A 12981-nucleotide genomic window follows, 5' to 3' on the forward strand; every position below is an offset into this window, starting at 1 on the left:
ACATTTTTCTCTCACTGATCCTCTTGCCTCTCTCTTATAAGGACCTTTGTGATTATATTGGGCCTACTTGGATAATTCAGGCTAATCTATCCATCTCAGGATCCTCAATTTAATCCCATCTACAGTCTTTCCCAAGTAAGGTAACATACTAATGAATTTTAGGGATTAGGACATGGATTCATTTGGGGGCCATTATTCCACCAACCACACTGACCAATGAACTTGCATGTCCAACCCCTTGACAGCCATTCATGTCTTACTGTACATACAAACACTGACATGTGGGTCAGGAAGCTCTGTTCAAGTTCCAAGAGTAAACTCAGTTTTGAGTTCACCAACAAAGTTGTAGTCCATGCTGAGACCTGCGAATTTTCTTGTTTGTCTCATCATTTATGAATCATTTCTGGTGTTTATAGTTTTAGGGCACACTCTGGTTTTTTGATAAAGTCTTAGAAAGTGTTAGGTAAAGAGGTTGAAGGAAATATACTTCTTGTTGGGAAAAAAGAGAATCATTGAAAGTCAATCTTATTCTTTAATTTTGCTTTAGTTTTTCAGGAAGATTTTTAATAAACATGTCTTCCTAAATATGTGGATGGGACTGTAATGTATTTCCTTATCAAAGTGTAACTCATTCTATGCTTGGAAAATGTTAAAACATAGAAAACTATACAGCTTTACTTTTGGAGGTCTCCTAGCACCCAAGTAGGAAAAAATATCATGAGTCAAATAATAGGAATTTATTTATTTGGGGGAAGCTTTGGAGAAATAGAAGACAAAATGGATAGCCTGAATCACAAGACCATTCAAGTTCAATGATTAGTTCTGTTCTTTATCCGAATTTTTAGGAGTAAAATTTTAACACAAGCTTTTAAGTCCATGAAAAATTTTATTTAAAAAATACTCAAATCTTTGGCAGGATACTTCAGTTTATGGATAGGAGTATTAATTAACTAAAACCTTCATCTTAAAATGACTTCAAGAACCATCAAATTCTAGAGATGGAAGGGTCCCTAGAGACAACCCATTTAAACCTCCTTCTTCTATGAATTAGGAAATTGAGCCCCAAAGGGGCAAAGAGCTCCAGGGTCACCTGGATTGGTAGTGGTGCCCAGGTTCAAGATCCAAGTCTCTAAGCTCCCAGTGCAAGCTCTCGTCACTTTGGCATTTCACTTCCTGATTCTATTTCATTTTTCTCCTGCCCTTTTTTTTTCCCTTGTGTACTTGGAACAATAACTAGGTCCAGCAAAGAAAACTCAGATTATACTGACATCACCTTTCTGGCAATAGAGAGAGGTATCATAGTGAAGGGAAAAGGAATTTGAAGCTTTATTTTTATAGATTTCCATCTTTTCATGTGAAGTCCTTCTCACTAGAGAAAACTGAGAATTGGTTGGAAAAGGAAAGAGCTACTAAGAAAAAAAAGTATGTAGAATAATCTAAGAAGTCCTTCTCTCTTTCTTCTTGTTTTGCCCTGAACTTCTCAGTCTCTGGAACTCAGGCCAGCAAATTTCCCCTAGTTCTCAGTAAGAGTTAGGTGCTCTAGTCCTAATCATAATCATAACCCTGATATTAAGAAGAATCTAGTCTTTCATTTGAGCTTCAAAAACCACATAACACCATATCATCATTCTTTCTTTTCAGACTGCCCTTCATATTTATCAAATAGACTTGAGGTATTGGATTTTTCAGGAGTCTCAACTAGTTAAATTTACTCAGATTTTCCTTTACTTCTGTTGGGACGATAAGAGATAATTTACATCTAAGACTATGAATAACATTTCTCTTTCCAGAAAAATTGGATAATCATATTGATATTCTTAGTAGACACTTCCTAATAACTTTTTGGTTTAGAAGAGAAGATAATACAAATTCTAAATTTCCATACAGTGAAAATTCATACATTTGAAGAAAAACAATCATTCTCTTAATTCTAATGGAGAAATTTTTGAAAAGAAAAGTACAAAATGAAGGAATCCTAGACCTCAGGGTCTATACTTATCCTTAGCCCTTGATACTTGTGAAAATATGTTTTGGAATGGACCTAAGTTCATGATGATTTTTTATCCTTTTAATGGAGCCAAATTAGTCTGTTGTACAACTCTAAGATTTTGTCCATAGGATACAACATCAACAAATAAACCCACTTAAGAGACCAAACAAATAAAAAAAAAACTTTAATCACACTCATATCTTCCTTCATTCTCTGGTGGCTAGAAAAGCATCACATCACCCAGAACATGGAGCACATCTACCCTACCAGCTAGGGTGTGTGCACTCTCCAGCCCTGACTCTGTGTCCCCTGGCTCAGCTCTCGGTTTTACAGAAGCTCTGTGTGTAGCCATAAAGCAGTCACCCTAATTTTGGGTCTGAGGTAGCAGCCATTTTAATCTTGTCTAGGTCTGAACGTGGCACCTCATGGCCACTCCAATCCTGATGGAGGCACATTTGAGAGATGAAGCAGTCTGAGATAGTAATAAACTAGTCTGATCTGCTTCTGGCTTGACCTTCATTATCTCTTTTGAAAGTGCCTCTGGTAAAAAGGACAATGGAGACCTAGGAAAATCATACTGGGCTTGTTACTTCTTAGCACATCTGGGGCATGGGGTTGGCGTTGAGGTGTGAGGAACACACCCCCCCTTCTCTGGATGAATTTCAGCTGGGCTCCCCAGGAATTGGAGCCAAATTCCCTGGCACATAGGGGTAGGAAGAGAAGTCTGGATGCCTACACATGGGTGCTCCATGGGACCCTTGTACCATCTGAAGACTCACATACCTCCTGCTGTGAGCAAGGCCCCCCCCCCCCCCCCCCCGCCTCCCTTGCACTACTAAGATGAGGGTCCTTGTGGGCAGTCCTGTTTGGGGAACCAGATACTAAACTTTGGTCCTCTTCTTGGCTTCTTTTCAAGTCTTAGGTCACTTCTTAGGCCTTTTTTTTTTTTTCTAGTAAAGTTATACACAGATATTTTATCTCCCTGAACTGCTATTTTGTTTTTGGTGTTGGTGATATCTACATATTTGACAAGCCATTCACAGCTTTTGGAGAAAGAGGAACACCAAACATTCCTTTAATAGATAATTTAAGTGAGATTTGTCTCTCAACTGTTGAAGGACAGTGTAAGAAGAAGACAGTTATTTCCAAGAGTTAATAGCAGGAAATGGACTTACCATCACCACCATCAGCTAGGATAACCACCTTGGTGGTGGGGAACTGGGCTCCCAGTCGCCCTCCCATCGGCAGGCTCAGTGAAATGCTAAAGAATTCTTCCTGTTCATAGAGGGAGTCATCAATGATCAAGACCCGGCAGCTCTTCTCAACCTCAGCCTTGTCAAAGTGGATGATGCTGGTGTGGCCTTCTGGACGAGAGATGTAGTCGGAGAAAGATAACGCTGTGGAAGGAATGGAGCCTGTGGCAGAACCTATAGGAACATGAGATGGAACAGACAAGGTGAGAAGAAATGGAATTAAGTAGGAAACCTGTTTCCCACTGGTTCTTCAAACTCTTTTGAGGTAATAGCATTGAGCACAATGTTATATGACTTATAAATCACAACTATCTCTGACAGTCACAGATATTAATATTTTAATTAGAAGGCTTTTAGAACCAACCCTGGTATTTTGACATGATCCACAGTTAGTGGTCTCTAAATAGGGTATGTATTGAATAAGGTCTGTTTGGGTTAGGGGCTAAATAAACTGAAGGATTGTAAAATACTAGGCCTGGTTTATCTCAATTTATTCATGTCACAGATGGGAACACTGAAGTGTGGAGAGATGAGGACCAGAGAACCATGAGGTGGTCATGGTGCAGACCCTTCCTGCAGTGGCAGAGCTGCAAAATGGAAACTATATGCTCATTAAATAATAACAAATTTCCATTTCCTTCTCCCCACCCCACTCCCAGTTTCTGACAATCACCATGAATTTGTCAACTCTAGGTACTTCATGTTAGTGGAATTTTTTTTTTAATTAAGTTTTTTTTTTTTTTTTGGTGACTGGCTTTTTCATTGGGCACAGTGTCCTCAAGCTTCATCCATATAGTAACATGTGATGGGATTTTCTTCCCTTTTTTTTTTTTTTTTTAAGGCTGATTAGTAGTCCATTGTGTGTATAAATCACGTTTTGTCTATCCATCCGTTTGTCCACGAATACTTAGATTGCTTCACCTTGGCTATTGTGAATGAATGTTGCTACAAATAAGGCTGTGCTAATATCTCTTCAACTTTGCTTTTAACTTCTTTGGATATATATCCAGAAATGAGATTGCTGGACCATGTAGCAGTTCTATTTTTAATTTTTTGAGCAACTTCTGTACTGTCTTCCATAGTAACTGTACCATTTTATAATCCCCACCTTGAACCTAAGAGTTAAAATCATTGCATTTTTTTTGCAGTATTAAAAAAATAGCAACACACAGATTGAGAGCTGAAAGAGTAGAAAGTAGTCACAGTAACCTAAATGACTTAGGCAGACCAGATTGAGGTAGAAAAAAGACTGTTGTAAAATAACTCAATTTATTAAATAAGCAATTTTTGAAAAGCCTAAATATTTCCCACCACACTTCTCTTCTCATTGGGGATACAGCAGTGAACCTCTGAACTGACACTCTAGTCTTGCAAGGGTCTCTCTTTCTTGTAGCTGTGGTATATGTGTACATGAGGGCTAACACCAACGTCCACTGTCTTCTCGCTAATGGGAGTCAATATAAATACAAGTTGATATCTACATGCATGTGTACGTACAACTTGTTAAAAAATGAAAATGCTTTCCAAATTGACTTTCTAGGTTTTGCTGTGAGGGGGGCACTAACTCACAAAATGTTTCAGGATGACTTTTCAATAGAACAAATTTTAGAATTATCAGGTAGTAACAAATGGACTGTTTGGTTATTCTGGGAACTTAAGAAAAGGTTAGAGTCAGAGGGGCTGACGAGAAGAAAACTTGTTTACAAAGGCAGAGGGCAGGAACCGCTAGACACGGATAGCTATGGCGGGGGGTAGGGGGGATGAGCAGTTTCTGGGGTCCAAGTTCCAAGTCCCAGTGCCAGCCTGTGTTTTGAAATTTGAAATTTGAAATTTTTTTGAATTTTGAAATTTCTTCCTTCATGACGTTCCCTTCTGCTTCAGTCCTGTGAAATCCATGCATTGAAAAGCTCTCCGAGCCAAGTCAGGAAGGAGAGGCTGGTCCTTAGGATGTCAGAGGCAAGGCCATCAACAAGGACTAGAGAAAAACACTTCCCAGTTAAACAGAGAGGTAAGTGGCTCCAAGACAAGATGCTCACAGGACATGATGGCACCCTGTTGCGGAGACTTTTTATGCTTCAGAATATACACACAAAATGGGAAAAAGGACATAAAGTCTTACAATAATCTGATTAGATAACAAACAACCTTTGGGATGCTTTTCTAAGAGTGCAAAGTTTAGAAGGGATGATACATGAGAATACACTTTTTTCTTTCCCCTAGTCATCTGGGGGAATGTTGATATGACAGCCGATGTGAGAAAACCACTTTATCAGAAACTGCACATTTAGCTCCTCAGGATAAATACCAAAAGCAGATACACACTGAACTTGCATAGTGAGTATCTAATGTTATCTTTACTAAATAGCAACTATCTTTATTAAATCTTTTTTGCAATATATTTTGTCTAGTGAACAGTCAAATAATGATTTATCATAGTTCATAAAACAAAAGTGAGTGGGATTTTCCCCTTTCCTGTTCAATTATTTCAGCTGATTGATCCACTTGGTGAGAGAGACATTCGTTTAAATAGATAGCTTTCTGGCTTCAGTGAAAGACTGAAATATAATTCTTATTAAAAATCATTTGGCTGTGGAACTCTACTAAAACAAAAAGTAAAACAATACATTTTAGCATTTTTTAGCAAGTTAAAAAAAAGATTTATTTATTTATTCTTGGAAAGGGAGAGAGAGTGTGTGTGTGTATGTGGGCACAGGGGCAGAGGGAGAGAGAGAGAGAACCTCAAGCAGACTCCTGGCTGAGCATGGAGCCCGAGCCTGGGGCTTGATTCCAGGGCCCTGAGATCATGAGCTAAGCTGAAATCAAGGGTCTGCTGCTTAACTGACTGAGCCACCCAGGCCCACCCAGCAAAATTTTTTAAAACACCAGTGTTGATAGAAAAGAGTCTAATTTACTTCTCATTTAATAAAAAAATTCAGTTTATCTAAATGGCCCAGTTCTTCCTAGGATTCTGGAAATTTTACTTTGGAGAACCAATGATCAGTTATATGTAGTAGTCAAGAACAGAGACTACTGGTATTTATTTCAATTTAAATCAAAAGCACTGTTTTATTGGTAGCAAGTTAAGAATTCCCAGAAATTCAGAGAGAAAACTCTGTTCTGAAAACATTAACTATAACCTGACGTATAAGAACAGGTCCTTGGCAAGGGTCTGTACATATCTCTTATGTAATAGTGAAGCATGTCCAAGGAGTAGGAATGGTGTTCCTGGTTGTTTTCAAAAAGACACTTTAGCAACTGGGTCTCAAGTCTTACAGGGCCACTAGTCAGTGGTTGTTCTATAGCATTTTTGCAGGGAACATCAGAGAAGGCTCTCATATATTAGGTCTCTTGTTGCTTGCGAAGGTAGATTATGAGGCAGGATGGACTGTCTTGTGAGTACCGTTTAGATCTCCAAAATTAAGGTTAGATCTGAGGATTCATTTCATACTAACCTAAGAACTACCCTCTCCCCTCCACCCACCAGCAAGAAGGGTTGCTGGTAACGTCTAACAACTGGCTCTCCAAATAAACAAAATATCAAAAAGCCCTGATTTGTAGCCTTCGCCGATTTTTGCCATGTAAATATCAGTGTGAAGTCAGAACCTAGATTTGGGATGACGACATACACAACTGACTCTTACCCTCAGTTTCTAGCAGGATCCAGCATGCCACTGCATCCTTAATGATGATGGCATAGATTTTACCTGATCCAAGCCCATCTCAGACTCTGTTACTGGGAGTCTGAGAATCTATGAAGTTATTTAAAAAAAAAAAACAAAACAATTTTTTCTTTATAGAGAGCATATATGGCTCAGTTTCTGTGGCCACATAGTACATTTGCTTTATAAAGATCATAGATCATACTTAAAGTCAGAGAAAGCCCTCTCAAGAAACTATACTAAAGGGCAATGGAATCATCACTATATTATGGTATTTGATAACTTTATGGGGTGGCAAGGGCATTTTATCAATGAGAAAATTGAGGTAGAGAACACCCTGGAGACTTATCTGTGAGTCAAAGATCCATCTCCTGATGGGGCATTTTTACTTCTCCACATTATCTTTAGTTATTATATTACTTAATTATACATTCTTTTAAACATACAGATTCCCTTTAGTATATAGATTTTTATAAGGCAGCACGACAGGAAATCACCTTCTTCAAAAATGCAGCATTTAACTCCTGGTTGGACAGGTCATTGTCAGATGCTCCAGGCACAGTCCATGTCAGGCCGGAAGGGTCTGTGACTGGGACAGGTGGGGGGAGCAAGTGGAGAGAAAGGAAGTGTGGGGAACGCTGAGTTGGAGCGGCATGGGAGCGCTGTATAGAAGAATCTTTGGGACACTGTTCCCAGTACTGTGGCTGATTAGGTACTCTGGGAAACTCTCCCAGCACAAAACATGCAGAAGAAATGTTATTCTGGCTTTTCTGTGCTCATAGGAGTAAAGAAAATCACCGAGGGCCAGAATAAAACAAAAACAATATTCTAAAACCCCTAAACCCCAAATGTCATAAAGCTAGAGAAGGGAATTCCACGTAGAAGTGGTGTGGTAGTGAGAGCAAGTACAGCATCATCCCTGCAGGGGGCGCTGCGTCCTGGCCTGAGGCTCCATCGGCTCCCAGAATCTGAAACTCTGCAGTTAAGCCTGGGGATGGAGGGGAGCAGGAGTGTTTCTGGGTCAGCACTGCTCTTAAATCCTGGAGGAAGCAACACAAATCCTCCTTGGAGGAAAGCTTCCTCACGTAAAGCCCTCAGATCTTTCACAGACTGAGTCAAATAAATGTGAGAAGATCTTAAATGCATAGAAAAGACAGATCACTGCAAAAATGACTTTAAACCATGGGCAGCCTTTTAAACAACAACAGTGGAAGCCAGAAGACACTGACAATTCAAAATGCTGGGAGAAAATAACTGTCAATCTAGAACTGCAAGACTGAGGTTGAAATAAAAACTGAAGGAGTTTGCCCTCAGCAAGCCTCCAGTCAAGAACCTTCTAGTTGATCCAAGGTGTAGCTTCTATAACCTATGAACACTCTTATAACCAAATAAATAGACACAGAGGTTTTTGTTTTTGTTTTTGTTTTTCAAGGAAAAAAAAAAAAGGAGAAAGTCTTCTGTTTGGATGTGCTTGGAACTTGCTCAGAATCATGTGCTTTCTACCTCCTCCTTAACATGACTCAGAGAAACAGCCCAATCAGAGAAGTGGGCTGGACCATGGCCTGTGGTTCACCACACGGTCCTTTGCAAATGGATAAAGTCGATCATTTAAAAACCTCAAACTATTTGACTTGGGGCTGACGAAAACCGCGGGATGATTCGGCACCATTCCTGGATTGTTGGTTTTAGGTTCTGTGGTTTGCTCTTCATTGGCTGTTTTTTTCCCCAATAAGAGCAGTTTCCTAACAAGGAAGTGACTATTGAGGAAAAAAAAAAGATAAATGACATCTATCTTAAGAATAAAACAGGGCCAAGAACTGCTTTGCCCACATTGTTCCCAAGGTATCCTTGAGCTTAAAACATTTCACTAGAGAGTTATAGTTCTCCATCATGGAGGGAGTTAATCCCTTCAGCTCTTCTTCTCCCAAATAATTTTTTTTTTTTAAATACAATGCTCTTATATCATTGTCCGAGAATACTGATGATGGACCTTACAGACAGGTAGAAAGGACAGGCAATTCCATAGCAGACTGAAACTTTAATGGTGGGACCTTGATATTCCCATCAAAGCATAAAATGAGTCACTCCCTTTATCTAGCAGTAGGTGTCATATGCATTTGGTATTTGTAAATTACTACTACTAAGTTAAAAAGCATGCATTTGCTTTCCATTCAACTGTTCATACAGTTTATGCTTAATTTACTCATGAAAATAAGAATTAGTGAAGATTAATTTTTAATAAAAATTCCATAAAAGTTTAAATAACAAAATTAAAGGGTGCCTGTGTGGTACAGTGGGTTAAGTGTCAGGCTCCTGGTTTTGGCTCAGATCATGATCTTGGGGTTGTGGAGATCAAGCCCCAGATTGGGCTCTGCACTCAGTGAGGAGTCTGCTTAAGACTCTCTCTCCCTCTCCTTCTGCCTCTTCCCCCATGCTCTCTCTCTCTCTCTCTCTCTAAAAAACAAAAAAATCTTTAAATAACCAAATTAAACTTTTACTCTCTGAGATTTTTGTGTATTTGTGGGGATTAGGTGAGGATAAATACCACAATGGCACTCAAATGTGCATATAAAATTTACAAGTTCTCCATCTCCTGTGATTCCAGAGAGGTGTGCCAGAATTGATGTGACCATGAACACTGTGGCTTTGTACTCCAGGGAAAGATCCTGGCCCTCTTATACTTTTTTTTTTTTTTAAAGCCAGGTACTATACTAGGCACTTTTTAATTTTATTTATTTGACAGAGATCACAAGTAGGCAGAGAAGCAGGCAGAGAGAGAGAGAGGAGGAAGCAGGCTCCCTGCTGAGCAGAGATCCCGATGCAGGGCTCGATCCCAGGACCCTGAGATCATGACCTGAGCCAAAGGCAGAGGCTTTAACCCACTGAGCCACCCAGGTGCCCCTCTCTTATACTTTCTAAACTTATTTTTATTTTTTTATTTTTTACTGAAAGCTTGAGAACTATCTTTTGTGTGGGTCAAGACTCAGGTACTGACCAGTCTGAATTGTGTGTCCCAGCTAAGTAGGGAGTTTTCTGGGAATATCCGTCTTGAACCTAGAAACCTTATTGGAAGTTGGGTCCCATTGTGGAGTTCTATGGGAAGCTAGATTTGGGTGTAGCTTCTCCCACGTGGAATGGATGCATCCCTTTATTCTAAATGACTCATTGCCAAACGTTCTGAACTTCCTAGTTTGTTCTGCTGATCTTTCTAGAATGCAGCTCTTTCCAGAAGCAGAGGGATGGGCAGACCTTGGTGGTCCTTTCCAGTTTAGCAATTGCAACTGATCTTCCAAGTTGGGCTATTTACCCTCTCATTTCTCCCATTCACATCTGGGAAACTCTAGAACCCTTGTCTTCTAGACAGTATAAGTCTAGGCAGAGAATATGCCACTGGTATCAAAAGAAGCCCAGCTGGAAGCCTAGAGCAGAGGATGAGCACAGGTCTTTGACCAGCTGCAACCCCTCCCCCGCATGCCCAGGTCCTCATTCATTCTTAAGACTTGAAATAGAGCCCAGACTGGAGTTGGAAGAGAGAGTAAAGCACGTCCTCCCAGGGATCATCTGGCAAAGAAGACCTCAAGGACTGCCTCACCTTATAATTTCTTCTCCTTGCTTTTCACTTCCTGTGTGGGGTAACATCGCGTTAAAACATAAGTTACATGTAGCTGGCAGTGTCTGATGCCAGGGGAGAGGAGAGTCTTAGTTAAAAGAACAGGCTTTAATGAACAGAGCCATTTATCTCTGGATATAAAGCCAAAAACAAACGTGAAGATCTTGAAGATGTCTTGTCCTTGTAGTTGGCTTTGAAAAATCTCAAAAGGAATTACCTGTTTACTGCCAAATTCCTTGTCCTCAGCACAGAGGAGAATTTATTCTCATTCCTTTCCTCAACCTTGGCATTATTAATAGATTGGGTAGATGATTGTCAATTGTGGGGGCTGTGCCCTGGATTGTTGGGTGTTTAGCAAGTGTGAGCATAGATTTGGAGAGATTGCACAAATGAGTGGAGCGTGGTCAGGCCATATATAAAAACAGAAATCTGACCCACCCTCTGCAGCCACCTGTCTATGATGTGAAACCACTACCTCTTGCAACATTTGGCTGCAAACGGTCAGGACTTCGTAACCACCAGCTTCTCTAATTTTTGCCCTGGCTTCCAATTTAGGACCAACCAGAGAAAGCCGAACATACTTCTCTAATCAAACATGTAGGCCTCCAGCTTCCTTAAGCCAACAGCCTCCAATCAAGGGATGCCTTCCCTTTTTTTCCATTACAAAGCTGTGCACTCCTCTGCCTGCCTTTGAGTCTCTGCCAAATGCAAGTGATGGTGGCTGACCCCATGGCTATGGTGAGCTCTGAATAAATTAGCCTGGGACATAAGTAATATATATATTTGGTTTCTGTTCCTGTTTCCTGGCACACAAGCTACTCAAACCCTAGAATCTTTGAAGTGATATGTCTTTTTGCATGCTAATGAGATGAGTCGTGGTGGGGGCTCCTAGATAGCATTGGGGGTGGGACACTGGTTGCTGGCGAAACCAACCAGTGATTAGAGGGCTAGGATTTTCAGCCCCATCCCTAAGGCCCAGGGAAGGGAGGGGAGCTGGGGGATGATTTAATCAATAATGGCCAATAATTTAATCAGCCGTGCCTATGTGATGAAGTCTCCAGAAAGAAAGCCTAACCAAAGGGCTTCAGAAAGCTTGCTGGATGCTGAACACCTCTAGGTCCTGGGAAGGGGACGTGCCCAGAGAGGACAAGGGAGGTCTGTGCCCCTTTCCACATAACCTTGCCTATCCATTTCTTCCATCTGGGGGTTCCTGAGTTGTATCCTTTACAACAAATCTGTAATCTAGTAAGTAAATGGTTTCCTGAGTTTTGCAGGCTATTCTAGAAAATTATCAAACCCAAACAAGGGTGGTGGGAACCTTCAGTAGGTCAGAAACACAGTGACAACTAAACTTGGGATAGGTGGTCTGGTGGGATGGAGCCCTTACCCTGTAGGGTCTGTGTTATCTCCAGGTAGATGCCATCCGAAATGAATTTTAGGACAGCCAACTGGTGTGTGCAGAAACAGGAGAATTGCTTGGTATGGGAAAAACCTGCACACTTCTGATGTCGGAGGTGAAATATTGGTGTGAGTGTAGAAAAATGTAGTTTACTTTTATAGTTTATTCTTCTTCTCATTTGTGTAGTCTTCTTATAGGTCCATCATTTTTGTCTATTACTTAGTTCTAGTGAGTGAAAAAAACACAACCTTGACAGACTGGACAGAGGACAGCTAAATTTTGACTGTATAGAAATGGAGAGGTCAGAAAGAATGGGACATTATTTTGAGGGATAGGGACACCTGGGCCCATGATTAGGGGGCATTTTTCATTGTTGGGGGTGGAGAGGGAGGAGAAGAAGAGACTGAGTAGCACATACAGACTATTTTACCTTGTTTCTTAGGTGCAATGAGGGCTATTAAAAATAAGAATCCCTTATTTATATTTTCTACCAGCATATATAAATTATTTTCACATAAAATGTCTCATTTGACCCTCAAATAACGTTATGAGGTAGTTACAACATGTATTTTTGTCCCAATTTCCAGTGAAATTTTATCCTTGGTTCAAGAAACCAGCTATGGCCGAATTAGGGCACCTGCATATGGTTGCAAGGTTGTCAACCAGCAGGGTAGGGTCCTGGGCTGATCCAGGATTCCGTCCTCCACACGCTTGGCTTACAACACAGCTACTCCCCACAGCCCCACAGTTCTGCCTAAGAATCTTATTCCTGGATGTCAGCATCCTGCAAAGCCTCCTACCTTCATGTGTAGAGCAAATGACCGTTAGTTCTTGGCTAGCATCCCCAGACCGTCTTACTGGAATCAAAAGCTCTCCAACATGCTCCTCTATTTTGTATTCTGCCTCTGGAATATAAACCGTTGATTCTAGAAAAGATGGTAGAAGATACTTCAGCAAGACTTCAAGTGGACTGGTGATAACTGGTGATATTTTAAACTGAGTAGAAATGTACATAGTCTTTGACCCCTACATTTTTCAAACATGATTAACTATATGAGATGTAGTTGGGA

The 12981-nt window shown here is 40.5% G+C and overlaps 1 protein-coding gene across 2 annotated transcripts in view; it reads right to left on the bottom strand.

The window, feature by feature from the left end:
• The window catches only part of FREM3 (FRAS1 related extracellular matrix 3), an 84120-nt gene that overhangs the window by 12527 nt on the left and 58612 nt on the right, over positions 1-12981 (bottom strand). For both annotated transcript variants that reach the window (XM_047717551.1, XM_047717550.1), the window contains exons 5-6: positions 12712-12837; positions 3166-3417 (exon numbers count right to left, since the gene is read on the bottom strand). In XM_047717551.1, coding sequence (XP_047573507.1) covers positions 3166-3417; positions 12712-12837 — 378 coding nt within the window. The remainder of the gene's footprint in view (positions 1-3165; positions 3418-12711; positions 12838-12981) is intronic.

This window comes from Lutra lutra, chromosome 2 (genome assembly GCF_902655055.1).
Source record: "Lutra lutra chromosome 2, mLutLut1.2, whole genome shotgun sequence".
NCBI classification, from domain to species: Eukaryota; Metazoa; Chordata; class Mammalia; order Carnivora; family Mustelidae; genus Lutra; species Lutra lutra.